The sequence below is a fragment of the Macaca thibetana genome, chromosome 9, assembly GCF_024542745.1.
Source record: "Macaca thibetana thibetana isolate TM-01 chromosome 9, ASM2454274v1, whole genome shotgun sequence".
NCBI classification, from domain to species: Eukaryota; Metazoa; Chordata; class Mammalia; order Primates; family Cercopithecidae; genus Macaca; species Macaca thibetana.
In genome coordinates this window covers 53,955,375-53,972,216 of record NC_065586.1, presented here as the reverse complement: position 1 = coordinate 53,972,216, position 16,842 = coordinate 53,955,375, and the positions used below count along the sequence as shown (strand labels likewise).

Genomic DNA, 16,842 nt, shown 5'->3' with positions numbered 1-16,842 from the left:
GTTAATAAAGGATACAGAGCTGGTGAGGAGAAGGGTATAGGTATAGGACGAGGTGTGCCATGTCGTCATCCTAACATACCTAACCCTAACCCCAACCCTAACCCTCAGGGGCAGTAATGGCCTACAGGCACCTGCATTAGGCTGGTTTGGAGGATCCATGTTCATCACCAACCCTCCCCTAGGGAGGGGGTTCCTTGACACTCAACATCTGGATCTGCCCATGGCAGATTGAGCCACTACAGCGTCTTGCCTATACCCCAGGCTCTGATTCCACCAAACCAACTGTGCCAACCCGAGTGATTAGTCCCCTTGTGTGGGCTCATGGTTGTTCACTCATTTGGCTCTAAGACCCTAGCTGCTGATGGGGAGAGGGATATACGACACATTATGAGATCCAGAATATTTGCAGGTTGCTAAGAAAAAGCACAACTATTCCACATACTGAGGACCAAAGAGCATATTCTCCTTTAGGTCTTCATAGAGAGGCTTCATAGAGAAGCCACATCCTCAACAATATCCCTGCAACAGATAGGAATCAGTGTTCAAAACCATACTTTGCATAATGTGTATCATGCCCCTCAACCAAAGCACAAAGCACTAAAAGTCATTCTTCAAGGAGTCAGTGGGAAGCAGTCAAGCTCACAAGTCCATGACTCTGGCTAAATTGGGAATAGATTTAAGAATATTTGTCTAGAGGATTGAATACATGTACTCTGCAGGCACTTATCCACAAGTAGCATTTCTCTTAGCCAAGCTTTTGAAAAGTATAGTGTGGCTCTGAGGTTGAGATTCTACTTGAAATGCTGGAACTTTCCATTGCCAGTTAAGAGATGAGCCATATACCTTAATAACAAACTGAGCTGGGGCTTGGAAAAGATCCTGTTATGAAAACTCATGCACCAGACAGAACATTCCTCTCTTTCCCTGCCACTGCCAAGTCGTGTGGAGGCGGAAGCTTGAGATTGGGCTTCACCTATAACCCACTATCATGGCCCAGGTGGACATTGCTGCTGGAGGTGTCATGGACGTTAATACTGCTTTACAAGAGGTGCTGAAGACCGCCCTCATCCATGATGGCCTAGCATGTGGAATTCGCAAAGTGCCAAAGCCTTAGACAAGCGCCAAGCCCACATTTGTGAGCTTGTATCCAATTGTGATAAGCCTATGTATGTCAAGTCAGTGGAGGCCCTTTGTGCTGAACACCAAATCAACCTAATCGAGGGTGACGACAACAAGAAACTAGGGGAATGGGAAGGCCCCTGTACAATTGACAGAGAGGGGAAAGCCTGTAAAGTGGTTGGCTGCAGTTGTGTAGTAGTTAAGGACTATGGAAGGAGTCTCAGGCTGAGGATGTCATCAAAGAGTACTTCAAATGCAAGAAATGAGGAAATAAATCTTTGACTCACACATGGAAAGAAAAGAAAGAAAGAAAGAAAGAAAGAAAGAAAGAAAGAAAGAAAGAAAGAAAGAAAGAAAGAAAGAAAGAAAGAAAGAAAGAAAGAAAGAAAGAAAGGAAGGAAGGAAGGAAAGAAAGAAAGAAAGAAAGAAAGAAAGAAAGAAAGAAAGAAAGAAAGAAAGAAAGAAAGAAAGAAAGAAAGAAGGAAAGAAAGAAAGAAAATGTTTCTGAAGAGGACAACCCACATCCCCTCCAAAGTGCATCAAGGGAGTCCCTGCAGGCAGAGCCAAGATTCTCTTCAGGGGGAAATGTGAGAGTTCCCTAACAAGGCAATGAATGGGTAACTGATTCCCCACAATTCCACATCATAAAATGCAATGGCAATAAAAATTAGCCTGGAAAAAATGTAAAGCAGGCACATAACCATATATCCTGTTTGGCTACACATATACATATGCGTGTACACACACACACACACCTGCAGCACATCTAATTTTGAGCAATAAGCCCTGTTAAAACTGGTTGTGAATTGTACACCCAAAGTAACTAAATAAGATGATTTATTGTTTATTATTATTTCCTATTAATCTCCCTAAAGTTGGAGGATTTCCATTAAAATGATTATTTCAGATCCAGATGTGGTAGCCCTTGTTTCTAGAGGTCATTAGATAGCAGTATTCATTGTCTACTAAAACTAATCCTAGTCCATGATGCCCACATGAGGTTATTTGCATCCAAGAGAATGCTTGGCCTTCTGTGCTTCATTCCAGAGCAGGGTGGCAGGGCCCTACCATATGCAACAACCTGCAGGGCACAGACACTGATCCTTTGGAGCTGATGCTGGTCAGTGGCCTGCACTGTGCCTAACAGTTGTGTGGGTCAGTAGGAAAGCAAACTAATGGGCTATCTCAGTGTGGTTTCAAGTTAAAAATAAAAGAATACAGGACACATCTTTGTTTTACCCAACTGGAAATTACAAGCAGGAGAGTTCATATTTTTGCTTATATATTGTGTCAAAGGCTGGAAGAGGATCAACAAAAGTCACAAACCATTTAATATGATTTTTGGCAGGTGTTGTCACAAGATCATATAAATTATAGCAGATGACTGTGTTCCCAGCCTGTGAGCTATGCATATAGGTCAGGCTTGCAAATTATTAAGCAAAGCCATGCAAATGGACATTGCTTGCACATGCTAGAATAGGACGACTAACTCATTCTGGTTTGGCAGAGATTTCTCTTATTTTAGTACTTGTCTTAATCCATTAAGTGTTGCTATAGAAGAATACCTGAGGCTGGAGAATTTATAAAGAAAAGAGGTTTATTTGGCTCACAGTTCTGCAGGCTGGGAAGTTCAAAAAGTATGGTGTCAACATCTGCTCAGATTCTGGTGGGGGCTTTTTGTTCTATGTCATAACATGGTGGAAAAGCTCAATGGTGAGTGGACATGTGGGAAGAGACAAAACCCGAGGGGCATCCTGGCTTTACAACAACCCACTCCTGCAGAAACATTCCCATGAGAACAAAATCCAGTCTCATGAGAGAGCTGGAGCTCAACAAGTCATTCATGAGGGATCTGCCCCCATGACCCAAACACCTCCCACCAGGCACACCTCCCGACACTGCCACATTGGGGATCAAAGTTCAACATGAGTTTTGGTGGGAACAAACTCAAACCATAGTAGTACTGACTGTCCCATGTCCTGTGAAATGCCTCAGTCCCTGGCAAGCCAGGAAGGTTGATCACCCTTGCTGGTGGCCTTCCTCCCAGGTGGTGACCCCTAGCTGTGTATTCACATTTGGGGGTGAAGCACAAAACACTGACTGCAATCTCTGCGGGGGAGCAGGGCTTGTTGACTGATGGAGCTCGCCACAGAGTGTCTGAGCATCAGGTCAGCTCTTCATTGAGGAAACCAGCACACATCAGCCACTGGAGCCCCTTTGTCTGGGACGTTCCTTTTCTCCACAAATGAATCCTCCGGACCCTGGCCTGTAGATTGTAAATTAGGTTGCTCACTCTTTGGGGACTGGGGTCCCATCATTCAATATGTAGATGGTGGCTTAATCCTTGTGTTTAAACTTGACCTTACTGTTGTGGGAAGTCAGGGATCCTGAACAGAGGGACTGGCTGGAACCGCGACAGAGGAACATAAATTGTGAAGATTTCATGGACATTTATCAGTTCCCAAATAATACTCTTATAATTTCTTAGGCCTGTCTTACTTTAATCTCTTAATCCTATTATCTTCGTAAGCTGAGGATGTACATCACCTCAGGACCACTATTGTGTTAACAGTACAAATTGATTGTAAAACGTGTGTTTGAACAATATGAAACCTTGAAAAGGAACAGAATAACAGCAATTTTAGGGAACAAGGGAAGACAACCATAAGGTCTGATTGCCTGCAGGGTTGGGCAAAAAGAGCCATATTTTTCTTCTTGCAGAGAGCCTATAAACAGACGTGCAAGTAGGGAAGATATCGCTAAATTATTTTCCTAGCAAGGAATATTGATATTAATAGTCTGGGAAAATAATTGCATTCCTGGGGGGAGGTCTATAAACAGCTGCTCTGGAAATGTCTGTCCTATGCAGTTGAGATAAGGACTGAGATATGCCCTGGTCTCCTGCAGTACCCTCAGGCTTACCAGGATTGGGAAACTCCAGCCTGGTAAATTCTTGGTCAGACTGGTTCTCTGCTCTCAAACCCCATTTTCTGTTAAGATGTTTATCAAGACAATACATGCACTGCTGAATATAGACCCTTATCAAGAGTTTCTGATTTTGCCCTGGTCCTGTTTCCTCAGAAGCACATGATCTGTGTTCTCCTTTTTGCCCTTTGATGCATGTGATCTTTGTGACCTACTCCCTGTTCTTACACACCCTTCCCTTTTGAAATCCTTAATAAAAACCTGCTGGTTTTGCAGCTCAGGTGGGCATCACGGTCCTACCAATATGTGATGTCACCCCCCGCAGCCCAGCTGTAAAATTCCAATCTTTGTACTCTTTCTCTTTATTTCTCAGCTGGCTGACACTTATGGAAAATAGAAAGAACCTATGTTGAAATATTGGGGGTAGGTTCCTCCGATACCTTACCTCCTCCTCTCAAATCTGTGTGGCTCAGACCTATTCTACAGTTTCTTCAGTTCAATTTATATGACAAATAACTCTCCTTTCTCCCCTGGGTGGAGGGGACCCCTGGCTGAAGAGAGTAGAGAAAGTGGCCTAGGGTTTCCACTTATGCCCCTGTTTTCCTATTTACAGGCTCACACTGTACCTCACCTCTTCAAGTGTGGATCCTTTCTGAGAGTCTGGGGATGGAGTAGGGAGAATCTTTTGGATTTTTCTTATTTTCTCCCTCTGGGGCACCCAAGTCAGAACATGCACCATTCTGCCAAATTACCACTCCTTTGTATACTATCTCCAAAATTCATGTCGAAATTCTTGGTTGCTGTTTTCTCCTCTCTTGTTCCTATTGTCCTTGAAGGATTTTACCTGTGCTCTTCCTCTACTGCCATTTTATTAGGATTTGGGGAGGGAGAGGAAATAAACTTGTGTTGCAAACCAACCGTGTTTCATTGGACATCCATTTCTCTGGCAGTCTCTCTTTTGGTAACACCAGTGGGTGGATATTGGCACTTCTGGAACTATCTTCCATGTCTATTATCTTTTCTTTTCTACTTTCTATTTATTTATCCCAGTCTGCTGTTTTCAGGGAGGATTCCAATCTTTTAGTTCACTAATTAGCTCTTCAGCTGCATACATTGCACTACATAGCTCTTCCACTTAGGTGGTTTTGTTTAAACTACGAATATATTTTTTGGTTTTTATTCCCGTGATCAGTAATACAAAATGAACACATTGTTCATCTCTAACATCCTCAATTGATTCTTTTCCATCCTTTATTATTTGAGAATAAGAAATTATTCTCATTATACTTACTTCAAAGCACATTACTGGTTGTCTGTTCGTTCTGCTTAATCTTCAGATCTGGAGCCAGACAGCTGAGGTTAGTCTGTGGCTTCTCATGTTAAGCTATGTGACTTTGGACGAAGTTACTTAATCACTTGATACTTTAGTTTCTTCATTTGTAAAATGACAATAAAAATAGTCCTACCTTAAACTCTTATAAGGTAGGACTCTTATAAGGTATTCATGTGTCTATTGCAAACATAAAATAGTTCCACTTTATGTTTGCAATAGTGCCTGACATATAAATGCTCAGTAAATAGTAGCTATGGTTATTATGTTTCCTCAGGTGGAAGTCTCCCTTTCGTGGTGGTGCTTCTCAAATTATATTTTTTGACAGTGAACTCATCTTTGCTCATGAGATTTTCTGCAAGAAATCTGCTGGCTTAACTTGCTGTGAGGGAGGGCTGGAAATCACTGGATGAGCTTGTGCTCCATGTTGCTTTCAAGGAGAGTGCAGAACAGGCAGAGGCACCATCAGGTGCCTCTGTGCTCTCACAGCTGGTCTTTGGGGTGTGGCTGCTACTTAACTCTTTCCCAACCTGTCATGGACGGTCTTGTTGTAACAGTAGATTGAGTTTTATGTTGTCTTTGTAGATGTTAATATTTCATATCGAGTTATAAAATGTAATCTTTCTTAGTGTGCACATCTAGAACTTGTGGACTTCACTGGGATAAAATATATCAGACAAGCTAAGATGTAATCAGATACAGTGAGATGCATAAGACATCTCATTTCACACAAAAGCTTGCTTCTATTTGCAGTACTCCTCTGGTTCTGCCTTACTACACAGGAGCTCTAGCAAAATACATTTACCGAAATTGTTCAAAAGAGACGTATTTATATGTCTGTGTTATAAGTGTATATATTGCACTATTGAGTATATTCTCTGCAGGAGAGAACTTCCATTTTAAATAGGCATGGATGTGAACAGCCTTACAAGCTTACAACTCTATACATATGATAGGGGAGAGAGTTTTCCATAGACTAGTTTCTGGATCCATACTTGTTTCTCCTCCACTGCTGATTTATTTCTGAAAACAGGTGCTGGGGAAATGTTTATTATTTAGATATCATCTCTGACCCTGCTGGCTGAATCAGAACAATATTCCTGGAAGCCATTCCTGTGCTGGAAGACTAGCAGTAATGCAACCACACGTAGAAGTGACCGTAAACTACATAAAGCTGTCTCATCCCTAGCCAGAGCCTAAAAATGTCTATGAGCACTCCAACATGAGGGGTGTGAGGAGCAATGAGATGGAGGGGAAATCAGAGTGGAAAGAGTCAGCCATCTTAACTACAGTCAAGTGGTGCATGAGGACTTTTCAGTCAATGAAAGACCATATGAGACCATGATGGTCAGGCAGGGGCACAGAATAGGCAGGCAGCAGGGGCAGGAAGGGCTAGCAGCTCTTCCCTGGCTAGCAGGGGGGTTCTGTCCCTTCCTCACTGTGTGCTTCCTGCCTTCAGGCTGGCACAAGGTAGGTACTTGGGAAATACTGGCGAAAGTTGGAACAAGTGAATGAATGAAGGAATGAAGTCTATGGGGTCGAGGAGGTTGGGTGGCACAGGCTCAGGCCATATTTTGGAGTGGTTGAGATCTCTTGAAATCTAATGTCTGCCCCCACTTGACTGTTTCACACAATTCCTTAAATTGTGACTATAGCAAAAAAAAGAGATGACCGTTCCTGAGGTGATGATTTCCCTTAATAGCCCCTTGAGATATGACCCCAAAGGCTCAGCTGGAGCTGCAGGGAGACGCCAACCGCACTGTTCACTGCCTGTCTGTAGGCTCAGAGCAGGGTGTTGGCAGAGAAGGAACCTCCTAGCCCAGGAGTCAGACTTTCCACTGGGAGCAGCCTGGGAAGCTTGCAGTCAGCTGAAAGTTCTCTCCCAACACAGTGTATGTGGCAGATGCGTCCCCTAACTCCCCAAGGTGACTTCGGGGCAGCTCATCTGGCTTCTGTTCTGGGGAGGCAGCTGGAGGCAGAACCCCACCTGTTAGCCAGGGAAGAGCTGCTAGCCTTTCCTGCCCCTGCTGCCTGCCTGTCCTATGCCCCTGCCTGAGCATAGCTTTCCCTGGAGAGCCTAAGCCCCGGGGGGCTTTGTACGTGTGGTTCTAAAAGTGTCTGGAGCCCACTGCCCCAGAGAAAGAGACAGTTAGACACCATAAGAAGCTCCTCTTCCCAAGTCTTCATTTCTGCTTTGACAGATACTCACACTCCAGAAGGCTTGTCGGAGGCATGCCAGCCACATTTGGTCCTTTCCTTTGCTCCGGTCCCTTTGTCATGCCTTGCCGTCCTCCCTATTTATTCATGGAAACACCTCTGGAAGCCTCCAGGAGAAGACTCACGCTAGGCTAGGTGGATGCTGGGCAGCTGCAGCAGGTGGAAATGAGGCAAACCCAGAGGATTCCTACCCCAGGCTCCTGGATGTCCTGCCGAGGGGAGAGCCAGAGTGTGCTGGAAATACCAGCCTTATCTGTGCTCATACACACCATGCTTCAGTGGCCCTGCTCACCATGTAAAGAGCTCGGGAAAGACTTCACATTCATTCCTGAGCCAAAAGGCATTGGGGTACAAGTCTGATGGTATGGTCCCAAGTCACATCGTAACATGCCACTAACCACAGGAAGTGTCTCCTGCCTCACCCAAAGTCTCTGCTTGTCCAGGCCCCTACAGGTAGGGTTGCCAGGTAAAATGCAAAGCATTTTGGAATCTGTGGAATGTGAACTTCATATAAACATTGAATAAATTTTTGGAATAAGTGTGTCCCAAATATTGCATACGACACACTGAATAAATTACCTATGTATCTGATATTCAAATTAACTGGATGTCCTATATTTTTCTTTTCTTTTTTTTTTTTGGAGACAGAATCTCGCTCTGTCGCCCGGGCTGGAGTGCAGTGGTGCCATCACGGCTTATTGCAACCGCCGTCTCCCAGGTTCAAGCGATTCTCCTTGCCTCCGCCTCCCAAGTAGCTGGGATTACAGGCATCTGCTACCATGCACCGCTAATTTTTTTGTATTTTTAGTAGAGACAAGTTTCACTCTGTTGGCCAGGCTGGTCTCAAACTCCTGACCTCGTGATCCACCTGCCTCGGCCTCCCAAAGTGCTGGGGTTACAGGCGTGAGCCACGATGCCTGGCCTATATTTTTATTTTCTGAACCCAGCAACCCTACCATTACTGAGCCATCACCGGGGCAGATAATTGAGGAATAACTAATAGCTATTGTCCATGACTCATTCTTTGGTTCTGTAGGCTTCTAACTAAGAAAAAAAAAATCTTACCTGGACTATTACATAATTACAGCTGTTCAGGGAAGTCCCCCAGCATCTACTCCTGCAGATCTCAGGCACATCTTTGGTGTATCAGCCAGAATGATCTTTCTAGGAGAAAAATATGACAAGGTCAGGCCCAAATTCAAGTATTCCTTTACAGTTTCCTGTGTCTCTCATGAAAAACAAAAAGAAAACCTTACTGTGTTCACAAAGGCTTTGTCGCTGGAGCCCTCCATAACCCTCCTGCCTCACCATGGTTCATTGTAGGCTTCATGGCAGAAGAGAGAGAGTGAACCAGAGGTGGTCAGTGTGCGTTCGCATCCCAGGTCCAAGATGGGAGGAGGGAAGGGTGCACTGCTCAGTCCCTTCTACTCCCCCTTTAGCTGAGCTCCTGTGGTGGAGCTAAGAAATGAGATGGAAAAAATATAAATGTCATAAAAGGACAGATCAAATTTCCATCCTTCGTAAATGTAACTATTTATCTATAAAATATAAAAGAATCATTGGCTGGGCAAGGTGACTTATGCCTGTAATCCCCACACTTGGGGAGGCCGAGGCAGGAAGATCATTTAAGGTCAGGAGTTTAAGACAAGCCAGGCCAACATGGTGAAACCCTGTCACCACTAAAAATACAAAAATTAGCCAGGCGTGGTGGTACATGCCTGTAATCCCAGCTACTTGGGAGGCTGAGGCAGGAGAATCACTTGAACCCGAGAAGCAGATGTTGCAGTGAGCCAAGATTGTGCCACTGCACTCCAGCCTGGGCAACAAAGAGAGACTCTGTCTCAAAAATAAAAACAAACAAAAAAAAAAGAATCAATTATCTTAGAAGTATTAATATTAGGAAAAAAAATGAGAATCCAAAAAGATGGTTGGGTATAAGATGAATAAAAAGTAAACGAAGAGTTTTTCTCATAAACCAGCAATAATTAATTTAAAATATGATAAAATAGTAACAATAGCAAATAAAAGCATAAAGAAAGTAAAAATAATCCTAACAAGAAATAAGAAGACATCAATTTTCATTGACTTGGCGTATTTACTTATAAACTTGGGAATACACATGGTCCTGGATTTATGGTGGTTTGACTTATAATTTACGGACTTTACTTTGGTCCAAAAGCGATGTGAATTCAGGAGAAGCCACACTTCAAGTACACATACAACCATTCATTCACTTCCTGTATAGTAGTCAATAAATTCCATGAGATAGTCAGCACCCTATTATAAAATAGAGCTTGTGTTAGATAATTTCGCCCAACTGCCGGCTAACATAGGGTTCTGGACATGGTTAAAGTAGTCTAGGCTCAGCTATGATGTTTGGTAGGTTAGATGTATTAAACGCATTTTCCATTTAAGATATCATTTTGCAAAGTGTTTATCAGGACCTAACCACCTCATAAGTCGAGGAACATTTGTACATGCTTCTCCTTGGTTTTCTCTTAATTTAGGGGAAGGCTCAATAATTTCTGTGCTGGGTCCCAAGCACATGTGGAATGGTGACCAGATTAAAAATTATCATTCAGAAAACAATCACAAATTGTTCCCCTATTTCTCATTTGATTTTGTGGGTTTTGACCCAGAGCTTCTCTCTGCCCAAGAAAAGCAGTAAATCCATGAAAGAGAGCGTTCTCCAGTGTGAGGGTGGGAGGAGTGGGAGCCTTTCTGGAGGTGGGACACATATGTGGCTGCCTCCTCAAGCAATTGGGGATGTTGTCTCATTCCTGCACAGCCCTGGGTCATGGGAGAGTGGTCCCATTCCAAGCCAACATGAGACTAGGATGGCTCACTGAGGCCTGGGACTGAGCCCTGAGTGCCACCATCACTGCTGGGCTGCAGAAATTATTCAGGTGGCTGCATGGAGGATGGAAGGCATGGTATCCCCACCCACAAATGGACCATGTGGATTCATGATGCCCATGTGTTCTTCAAAATGGTGTCTGTAGCTCCCCATCCCCCTGCACCATCTCAGGGAGGAGAGCAGGTCGCCCCTCCCATCAAACAAAGAAAGCACATCCTGAGATTGAATTTTCCAATCTTGAGGAAAGTGGGGGCTCAGAACCAGAGTTCATTTGATTTACAAAAATACAGAAATGTGATGTTTCTTGGAACCAAAGCTATGGAAACTCATGTGAACACATTCACGATTTATTATGCTTAAATCATCTTTATTCAGCTCAGGAGTGGGGTGGCTGGAAGCATAAGCTTCAGGTGCAGGAAGGTGGGTTTGGATCCAGCCTCTGCCACTTGCTCTCTGGAATAATATTCAAAACATTTAACTCCTCCAAGCTTCAGTGTCCTTATAGAAAATGGAGTAAACAATACTGGTCCCGTGACATTGCGTGAAGATTGAATAGTACATAATAAGCTGTATTAGAATTGCTTATCAAGGTGTGTGGCACGTGGTATGTGCTCGGTCAATAGCCTCTGTGTCTAGTAACAGCTCTGGTAGTAATTTTGCTAGCTGGAGAGATGGTAATAATTGTGACAGCAACAAGTATTTTATCCCCATTTCACAGATGAAGACATAGACTCAGGGAGAATAAATATCCCCAAGAGTCACTGGGTACCCTGCCCACCCCAAGACACATCCTAAGACCTGGCACACGTTAATTTTAATGATTATCTGGGTGAATGGATTAATGGAAGGGGAAAGTGGAGCCGGTGGTGTGGGGGGAGGGGGTGGTGTGAATGCCCACCGAGGTCTGAAGTGGGGTACAGAGTCGTTCATCAGCAGAAAGTTACTTGGATCACGTCTGCACTGGGGGGCTCTTCCCTAGAGGCCTAGGCCGGCTGTCTTCAGGTCAGGGGGCTGAGTTGGCATCCAAAGACTCAAAGGAGTAAATCGTACATGTCAGTCACGGGGTTGGCTTGGACACCACTGTGCTGGGGCACCACTGGGCCCTCTGACCACCTGGAGAACCTGACCAGGCCTGCCCTGGAGACCTCAGAGTGCCAGAGAATCTCCACTGTGGCCTTAGCTCCACATAGGGTTTCCCTGAAGTCCACCTCTTTCTGCCATTATGCTTGGCCAGGACTGCACATCCTGATGGCACTGGGCAGGCAGTGGGCTGCAGAGGGAGAGCAAAAGGGACCAGGAGGCAGGCACTCTGTGACGTCAGAGGGTCCTTCTACCCCAAAACCTCACTGCTGCCATCTGTAAGTGAAGGAACTGGACCAGATAGGGAATAAGGAGGGCTCCATCTCATGCTGAAGGCCAGGGCTAGGAGTGGCTGCCTGGGGTGCAGTGCTGGGAGGGTTTGCAAGGGAAGTGTCAAGGCTGGCCAGGGAAGAGTCAGGGCCCATTAGGGGAATGAAGTGGCTAAGGATGCCTTCAGCTTTAATAGCCACAAGTGAATTCTATTGAAAGCGAGTTCCAGCATCTCACAGACCAAGTGGAGCCTCGGGATGGAGGCTGAAGGCCAGACAGGATCCTCCCTGTCCCGTGGCATAAATGCCTCTCAGAACTCACAGATGGTCAGTCGGTTGTACAGGCAGTTCCTGTCATTCCACCGCCCGTCTGTGTACATCTCCACACACTGCTCGGTTCCCCGACCCGCGGGCTCCCCTGGGTACCAGTTGGTGTAGTTTACAGGGGTCTCATCTGAGTAGCGGAAATCTCCAGGGCTTGGTCCTTCAGTCAGGCCCACATAGGCATACGTGTTGTACTTCTTCACGAAGCTTGCAATGGCTTCGTTTTCCTCTGGATTCCTCGGGACAGCAATGTGGCCTCCTGCTCTGGCGCATGCCTCCTGAATGGCATCAAAAGTGGCAGACTGCCCATTGGTGGAGAAGATCTTCTCTCCTACTGCCAGTATGGACTCCTGTAGACTGAGGGCTGGGAGCAGAGGAGACTGGGTCAGGCCATTGACTGCTTTGTCTCTAAGCCACCTCCCTCACCTGGGCTCTCGGCCACCGGACTTTCCCCAGCCTCTCCATCTGCCTCTCTCTGTGTCTTCTCTTCCTCTTCCAATTGCAGTTTTCTAAATTCATTTTTAGACTCTCCTCCATTTATTCATTCACCTAAGTAACAATTACTTATTGCCAGAAATGGTGCCATTTCCAGGGATTCAGTGGAAAGTAAGATGGGTGGAGAACTTGCTTTCCTGTGAAATGCGGAGTGAAGTGTGTCGGGTTCTGTCTCCTCTGGGCCATTCAAAGACATCAGAAAAGCAAGCATCATTCCTTTCCCCAAGACCTGACATGTGCGTGCCTGTTTGTCATCTCTATGTTCTAGAAGCTGCTGCCGAGAATGAGGAGAATTTGTGGGAAACTCCTACCCTGTGAGGCCCAGGGGGTCCCCTTACCTCCCCTTGTCTGCAGGATTTGATGTCTGAAGTCGTGGAGTGTGGCTTGGAGCTCCTCATCTAGATGAGCTGGAAGCCCTGCGGAGAGCGCCCCACACAGAAGGAGGGGCAGGCCAGTGAAGACCCCCACTTGCTGCCACGCAGGCATTTTGCCATCTGCAATCCTGGAACTCTGCCCTTTCATTGCTGCTAGGCATCGCCCGGGCCCCAGGCTCAGAGGGTCCACAAGACTCCAGTGTGTCTCCACACCCCCGGTCCCCTATTCTTTAGCGAAGCCTTGCCCCTGCTGAGACCCCCACCCCTTGTCCTCTTTCCTGCTCTGTCCCTCGAGTGGCTCTGTCTGCCCGCCTCTGTGGGGCAAGTCCCTCTCCCGCACCCTCCACCAAGGGCAAGCATGATGCTCTCTGCGCTGCCCTGATGGCCTTGCTTACCGCTCTGAGCTTCAAATTCCCATCTGCCTGTGGGCTCCTGATCACACCATCTGCCTGGATGTCTGGTCCACATTCACCCTTCAGACCGCCCCCAGCGCTGCATCCCGGGACGCGCCTCCCCCGCCTCCCAGCGCTGTCCCGTGTCCCACACCTGACTCCGTGTTTCCCCATCGGCGGTCACGAGGCATGGAGGACCTCCCACACCTGCCCTTCCCTGAATTGTGACCACACTCCCCAGACACTTTGGCTTTTTCCCTCAAGTTCACATTCTCTTACTTAGGTTGAGCCAAATGCTCTTGGGGAACCTGCAGGGTTTGTCTGATCCCCATCAGCCCTGTGTAACGGACTTCAGGGTTGCTGTGCCTGTGTTCCCACTGCCCACCTGCCCCACCCTGCTCACCTGGAGGGCCCCTCTCGCCAGGCTTCCCCTTTTCTCCACGCTGTCCAGGGATACCAGGGGCTCCAGGCAGCCCATCATTCCCAGGAGGACATGGCATATCTCCAGGCGGACCCATGGGGCCTGCAGAGAAACAGGACATGGATGTGTGGGATCCATCACCCACAACTGGTTGGAGCTAGTGAGACTCGACCCTCATTATCACTGGGGCTGTCCCAGTTATCACTCCATGGGCACTATGAGGACAGACTCTCCAGATGCGCCATCCTAAGGGCCCCAGGAGCCCACCAGGTCCCACCCAGCTCACTATGGCCCACAGCCTAGGGACCTAGACAGACGGGCCTTCTGAAAAGGGGTCTGTGTCCCTCCGCAGAGGGTGGGGTCTCCAGCACAGTACCTGGAGGGCCAGGGTCTCCTTTGACACCATCTCTCCCATCCCTGCCTGGCAGGCCATGGGATCCAGGAGTGCCGGGGATACCAGGGCTTCCAACACAAACGTCCTTCACTTCGCACGCAGCGCCAGAGGCTGCCATCAAGGTGAGAGTGAGGGCCAGAGGGCACAGCCACATGGCTCCGGCTCCAGCTGCTGCTCCTGCAGGAGGGATGGCCGTGAGCCCATCTGCCGCCTCTGCCAACATCTCCCCCACTGTGCTCTGTCAGGACTCAGGAAGCTGGGCAGAGCCCGAGAGGCAGGGCAGGCGAGACCAGAGTGCTGGGAAGACCCGAAGCACCCAGGAAAATTCCCAGTATCATCTGGAACCTGGCGTGGTCTCCCACTTCAGGCCTCCGGCTGGAGGTTGTGGGGTCTCCAGGCTGCTGAGGAGGAGGAAGAGTAAGGAGCTCTGGGGAGCCCGGGGACCTGGACTCCACTGTAGTCTCCTTTCTGTCAGTGCCTCACTGTTACCCTGGGAAACTGGCTTCACCTCTCTGACTTCCGTGCTCTGCAGAAAAGCTGCCCTGTCCCTCCCAGTCTATTAGGAGCAAGGATGAGGTCACTCACTCACTGACTCACTCCATCTGTCCCTCATATGTGCAGTTACCTTCTTTTCAGGCTCTAAGAAATCAACGACCTGAGAATGAAAAAAAGATGAACATAGCCTAGGCCCCTCAAGGTGATGATCAGGGGGGTGATGACCCTCTCACAGTCAGTAATTAGGTCTTCCTTCTCCTTGGGGTCTGTTCTCCCACTCCCCGGCTTAGGTTCTGCTGAGCCCCTGGTAGAGATGGACCTGGCCAAGGAAGATATCAAAGCATGAGGGCCTTTGCAGGTCATCCATGTTGACTGTGCTGTGAAACACATCTCAGTGGAAAATAGGGAGTCACCCTCCTTCCCAGCCTGGGCCTTGGTCAGGCCTATGGCTGCTGGGCTGGTCCTCTCTGTCTGCGATCCTCATGCTGGAGAACACCCAGAAGATGGGGCTAAACTCACCCACACACAGAGCCTCCAGCTGCTTGGGTCTCTGCCTCCAAGTCAGAGCATACAGGTGGACAACAGCGTTTATAGGGTGTGGGCTGCCAGGCTTCTTCCACACCCCTGAGAGCTCTACTACAAAACCTGTGCTCCAAGCAGGAAATAGGCATGGTGTTTACACAGCATGTTTCCCTGCAGAACACTCAGGTTGGAGGAACACTTAGGACCCTTGAGAGGAGCACAGAACCTGGTAAAGAAAAATACGAGGTCTGTAAGAAGAGAAATGCCTCCACTGGTTAAGGTCACCCACCCTGCACTCAGGGAGATCCACTTGGCTCCTGGTTTAGTGTCAGACGGTGAAGAAGTCACCGCTCCAGTTGAGGGTGGTCAGGTTGATCCAGGCCAACCTATCTGCCCTGTAACCTTGCTCAGCTCTGAGCCTCAGGCCCCCCCAGCTGGTGTCCCTGGAGCCTGCAGCCAAGTTGGTGGGCACATGGACAGAGTGGCAGGGAAATATGCTGCATGTTCCACTTTCGTCTGCCCTAGCAGGTTCAGCTGGAGGAGTCAGGGCAGCACCTGGAAGGTCACGGGAGAGCTGCTGTTTCTGTCTTTGGTAGAACATCACTTTGGGTGATGTCTGGCAATCTGCAATGGTGATTATGCTAAGTGTCCCAGTGATATATGAAGTCCTAGTCCTGGTTCAAGCATCTGGATTAGGAGGGAATCTCCAACTGTGGAAGTGGTGATGATGGAAACCAAGACAGGAAAACCTCCCCTGGCTTATTTGGAATTGGTTTGAAAAATCTCAGACCCTTGAGGAGTCTGGAGCTCTTCCGGGGAGCAGAAGCTCAGCCATGGACCCCGCTCCCAGGAGCAGGAAGCTGGCCAGTGCAATTTGTAGCACAGGGTCTTTCAGCTGCCCCAGTGTTGCCTGCCACACTATGTGGTAAGTGCTGGGCCAGGTGTGGGATTGGGGAGTCAGGCCTGTGCAGGGCAGGGGCAGGTGGGGCGCAGCTCCAGCAACTCGGCTGTGGGGGGGCAGGGCTGTTTTGTAGGTGATGAGCAGGGACAGAGGCCAACTCGGATGTGCAGGGCCTTGTGGTTGGCAGGGCAGGGCATGGCTTTAGGGGAAAGGCACACCTGAGTTTTGAACCACAGCTGTCATTTATTAACCAGGTGGACTTGGTCAGTTTCATTTTTCATTTTATTATTCTGAAACAACATCAAAATTACAGAAAAATTGCCAGCATAGTACGACTTTTTTTCCTGAACCTTTGAGAGTAGGTTGTCAACATGAAACGCCAACACCCCAATACTTTAGTGTGTTTTTCATGCAAAGGCGTTTTCACCTTATAACCATAATCAAGAAATTAACACTGATACAATAACTCCACATAGCCTTCAGGCCCTATGCAAAATGTACCCAACGCCCCAGTAGTGTCCTCTATAGCAATGGATCCGTTTCTGAGTCATGTGCCTTATTCGGTTGTCACGCTTCTCCAGTGTCCTGAAACCCACGAAGTCCCTCTGTCTTCCCTTCACCTTCATGACCTGAACACAGTGTGAAGATCACAGGAGACTGACTGTGTAGAATGCCCTTCACTTCGTTTTTTCCTGAAGTATTGTCTCACGATTAGATTCAGGTTCTG

General features: G+C 47.5%; 1 protein-coding gene and 1 pseudogene across 10 annotated transcripts; one reads left to right on the top strand and one right to left on the bottom strand.

Annotated features, from left to right (window-relative positions):
* The first annotated feature begins 920 nt into the window (after positions 1–920).
* LOC126962475 (40S ribosomal protein S12-like) lies at positions 921–1,385 on the top strand (annotated as a pseudogene).
* Positions 1,386–10,798: 9,413 nt separating this feature from the next.
* On the bottom strand, positions 10,799–15,320 carry SFTPA2 (surfactant protein A2). Of its 10 annotated transcripts, XM_050803534.1 has the most exons (7): positions 15,212–15,320; positions 14,853–15,011; positions 14,543–14,595; positions 14,180–14,374; positions 13,786–13,905; positions 12,955–13,032; positions 10,799–12,485 (listed from the first exon to the last, which is right to left on the bottom strand). In XM_050803534.1, exons 4-7 carry the CDS (start codon positions 14,349–14,351, stop codon positions 12,109–12,111), a joined length of 747 nt encoding a protein of 248 aa, XP_050659491.1. In that variant the 5' UTR covers positions 14,352–14,374; positions 14,543–14,595; positions 14,853–15,011; positions 15,212–15,320; the 3' UTR covers positions 10,799–12,108. The 10 variants fall into 10 exon arrangements, with proteins under 10 accessions (XP_050659491.1, XP_050659492.1, XP_050659493.1 ...); XM_050803535.1 differs by lacking the exon at positions 14,853–15,011 and having other exon boundaries at positions 14,543–14,598; XM_050803536.1 differs by lacking the exon at positions 14,853–15,011.
* Positions 15,321–16,842: the final 1,522 nt, after the last annotated feature.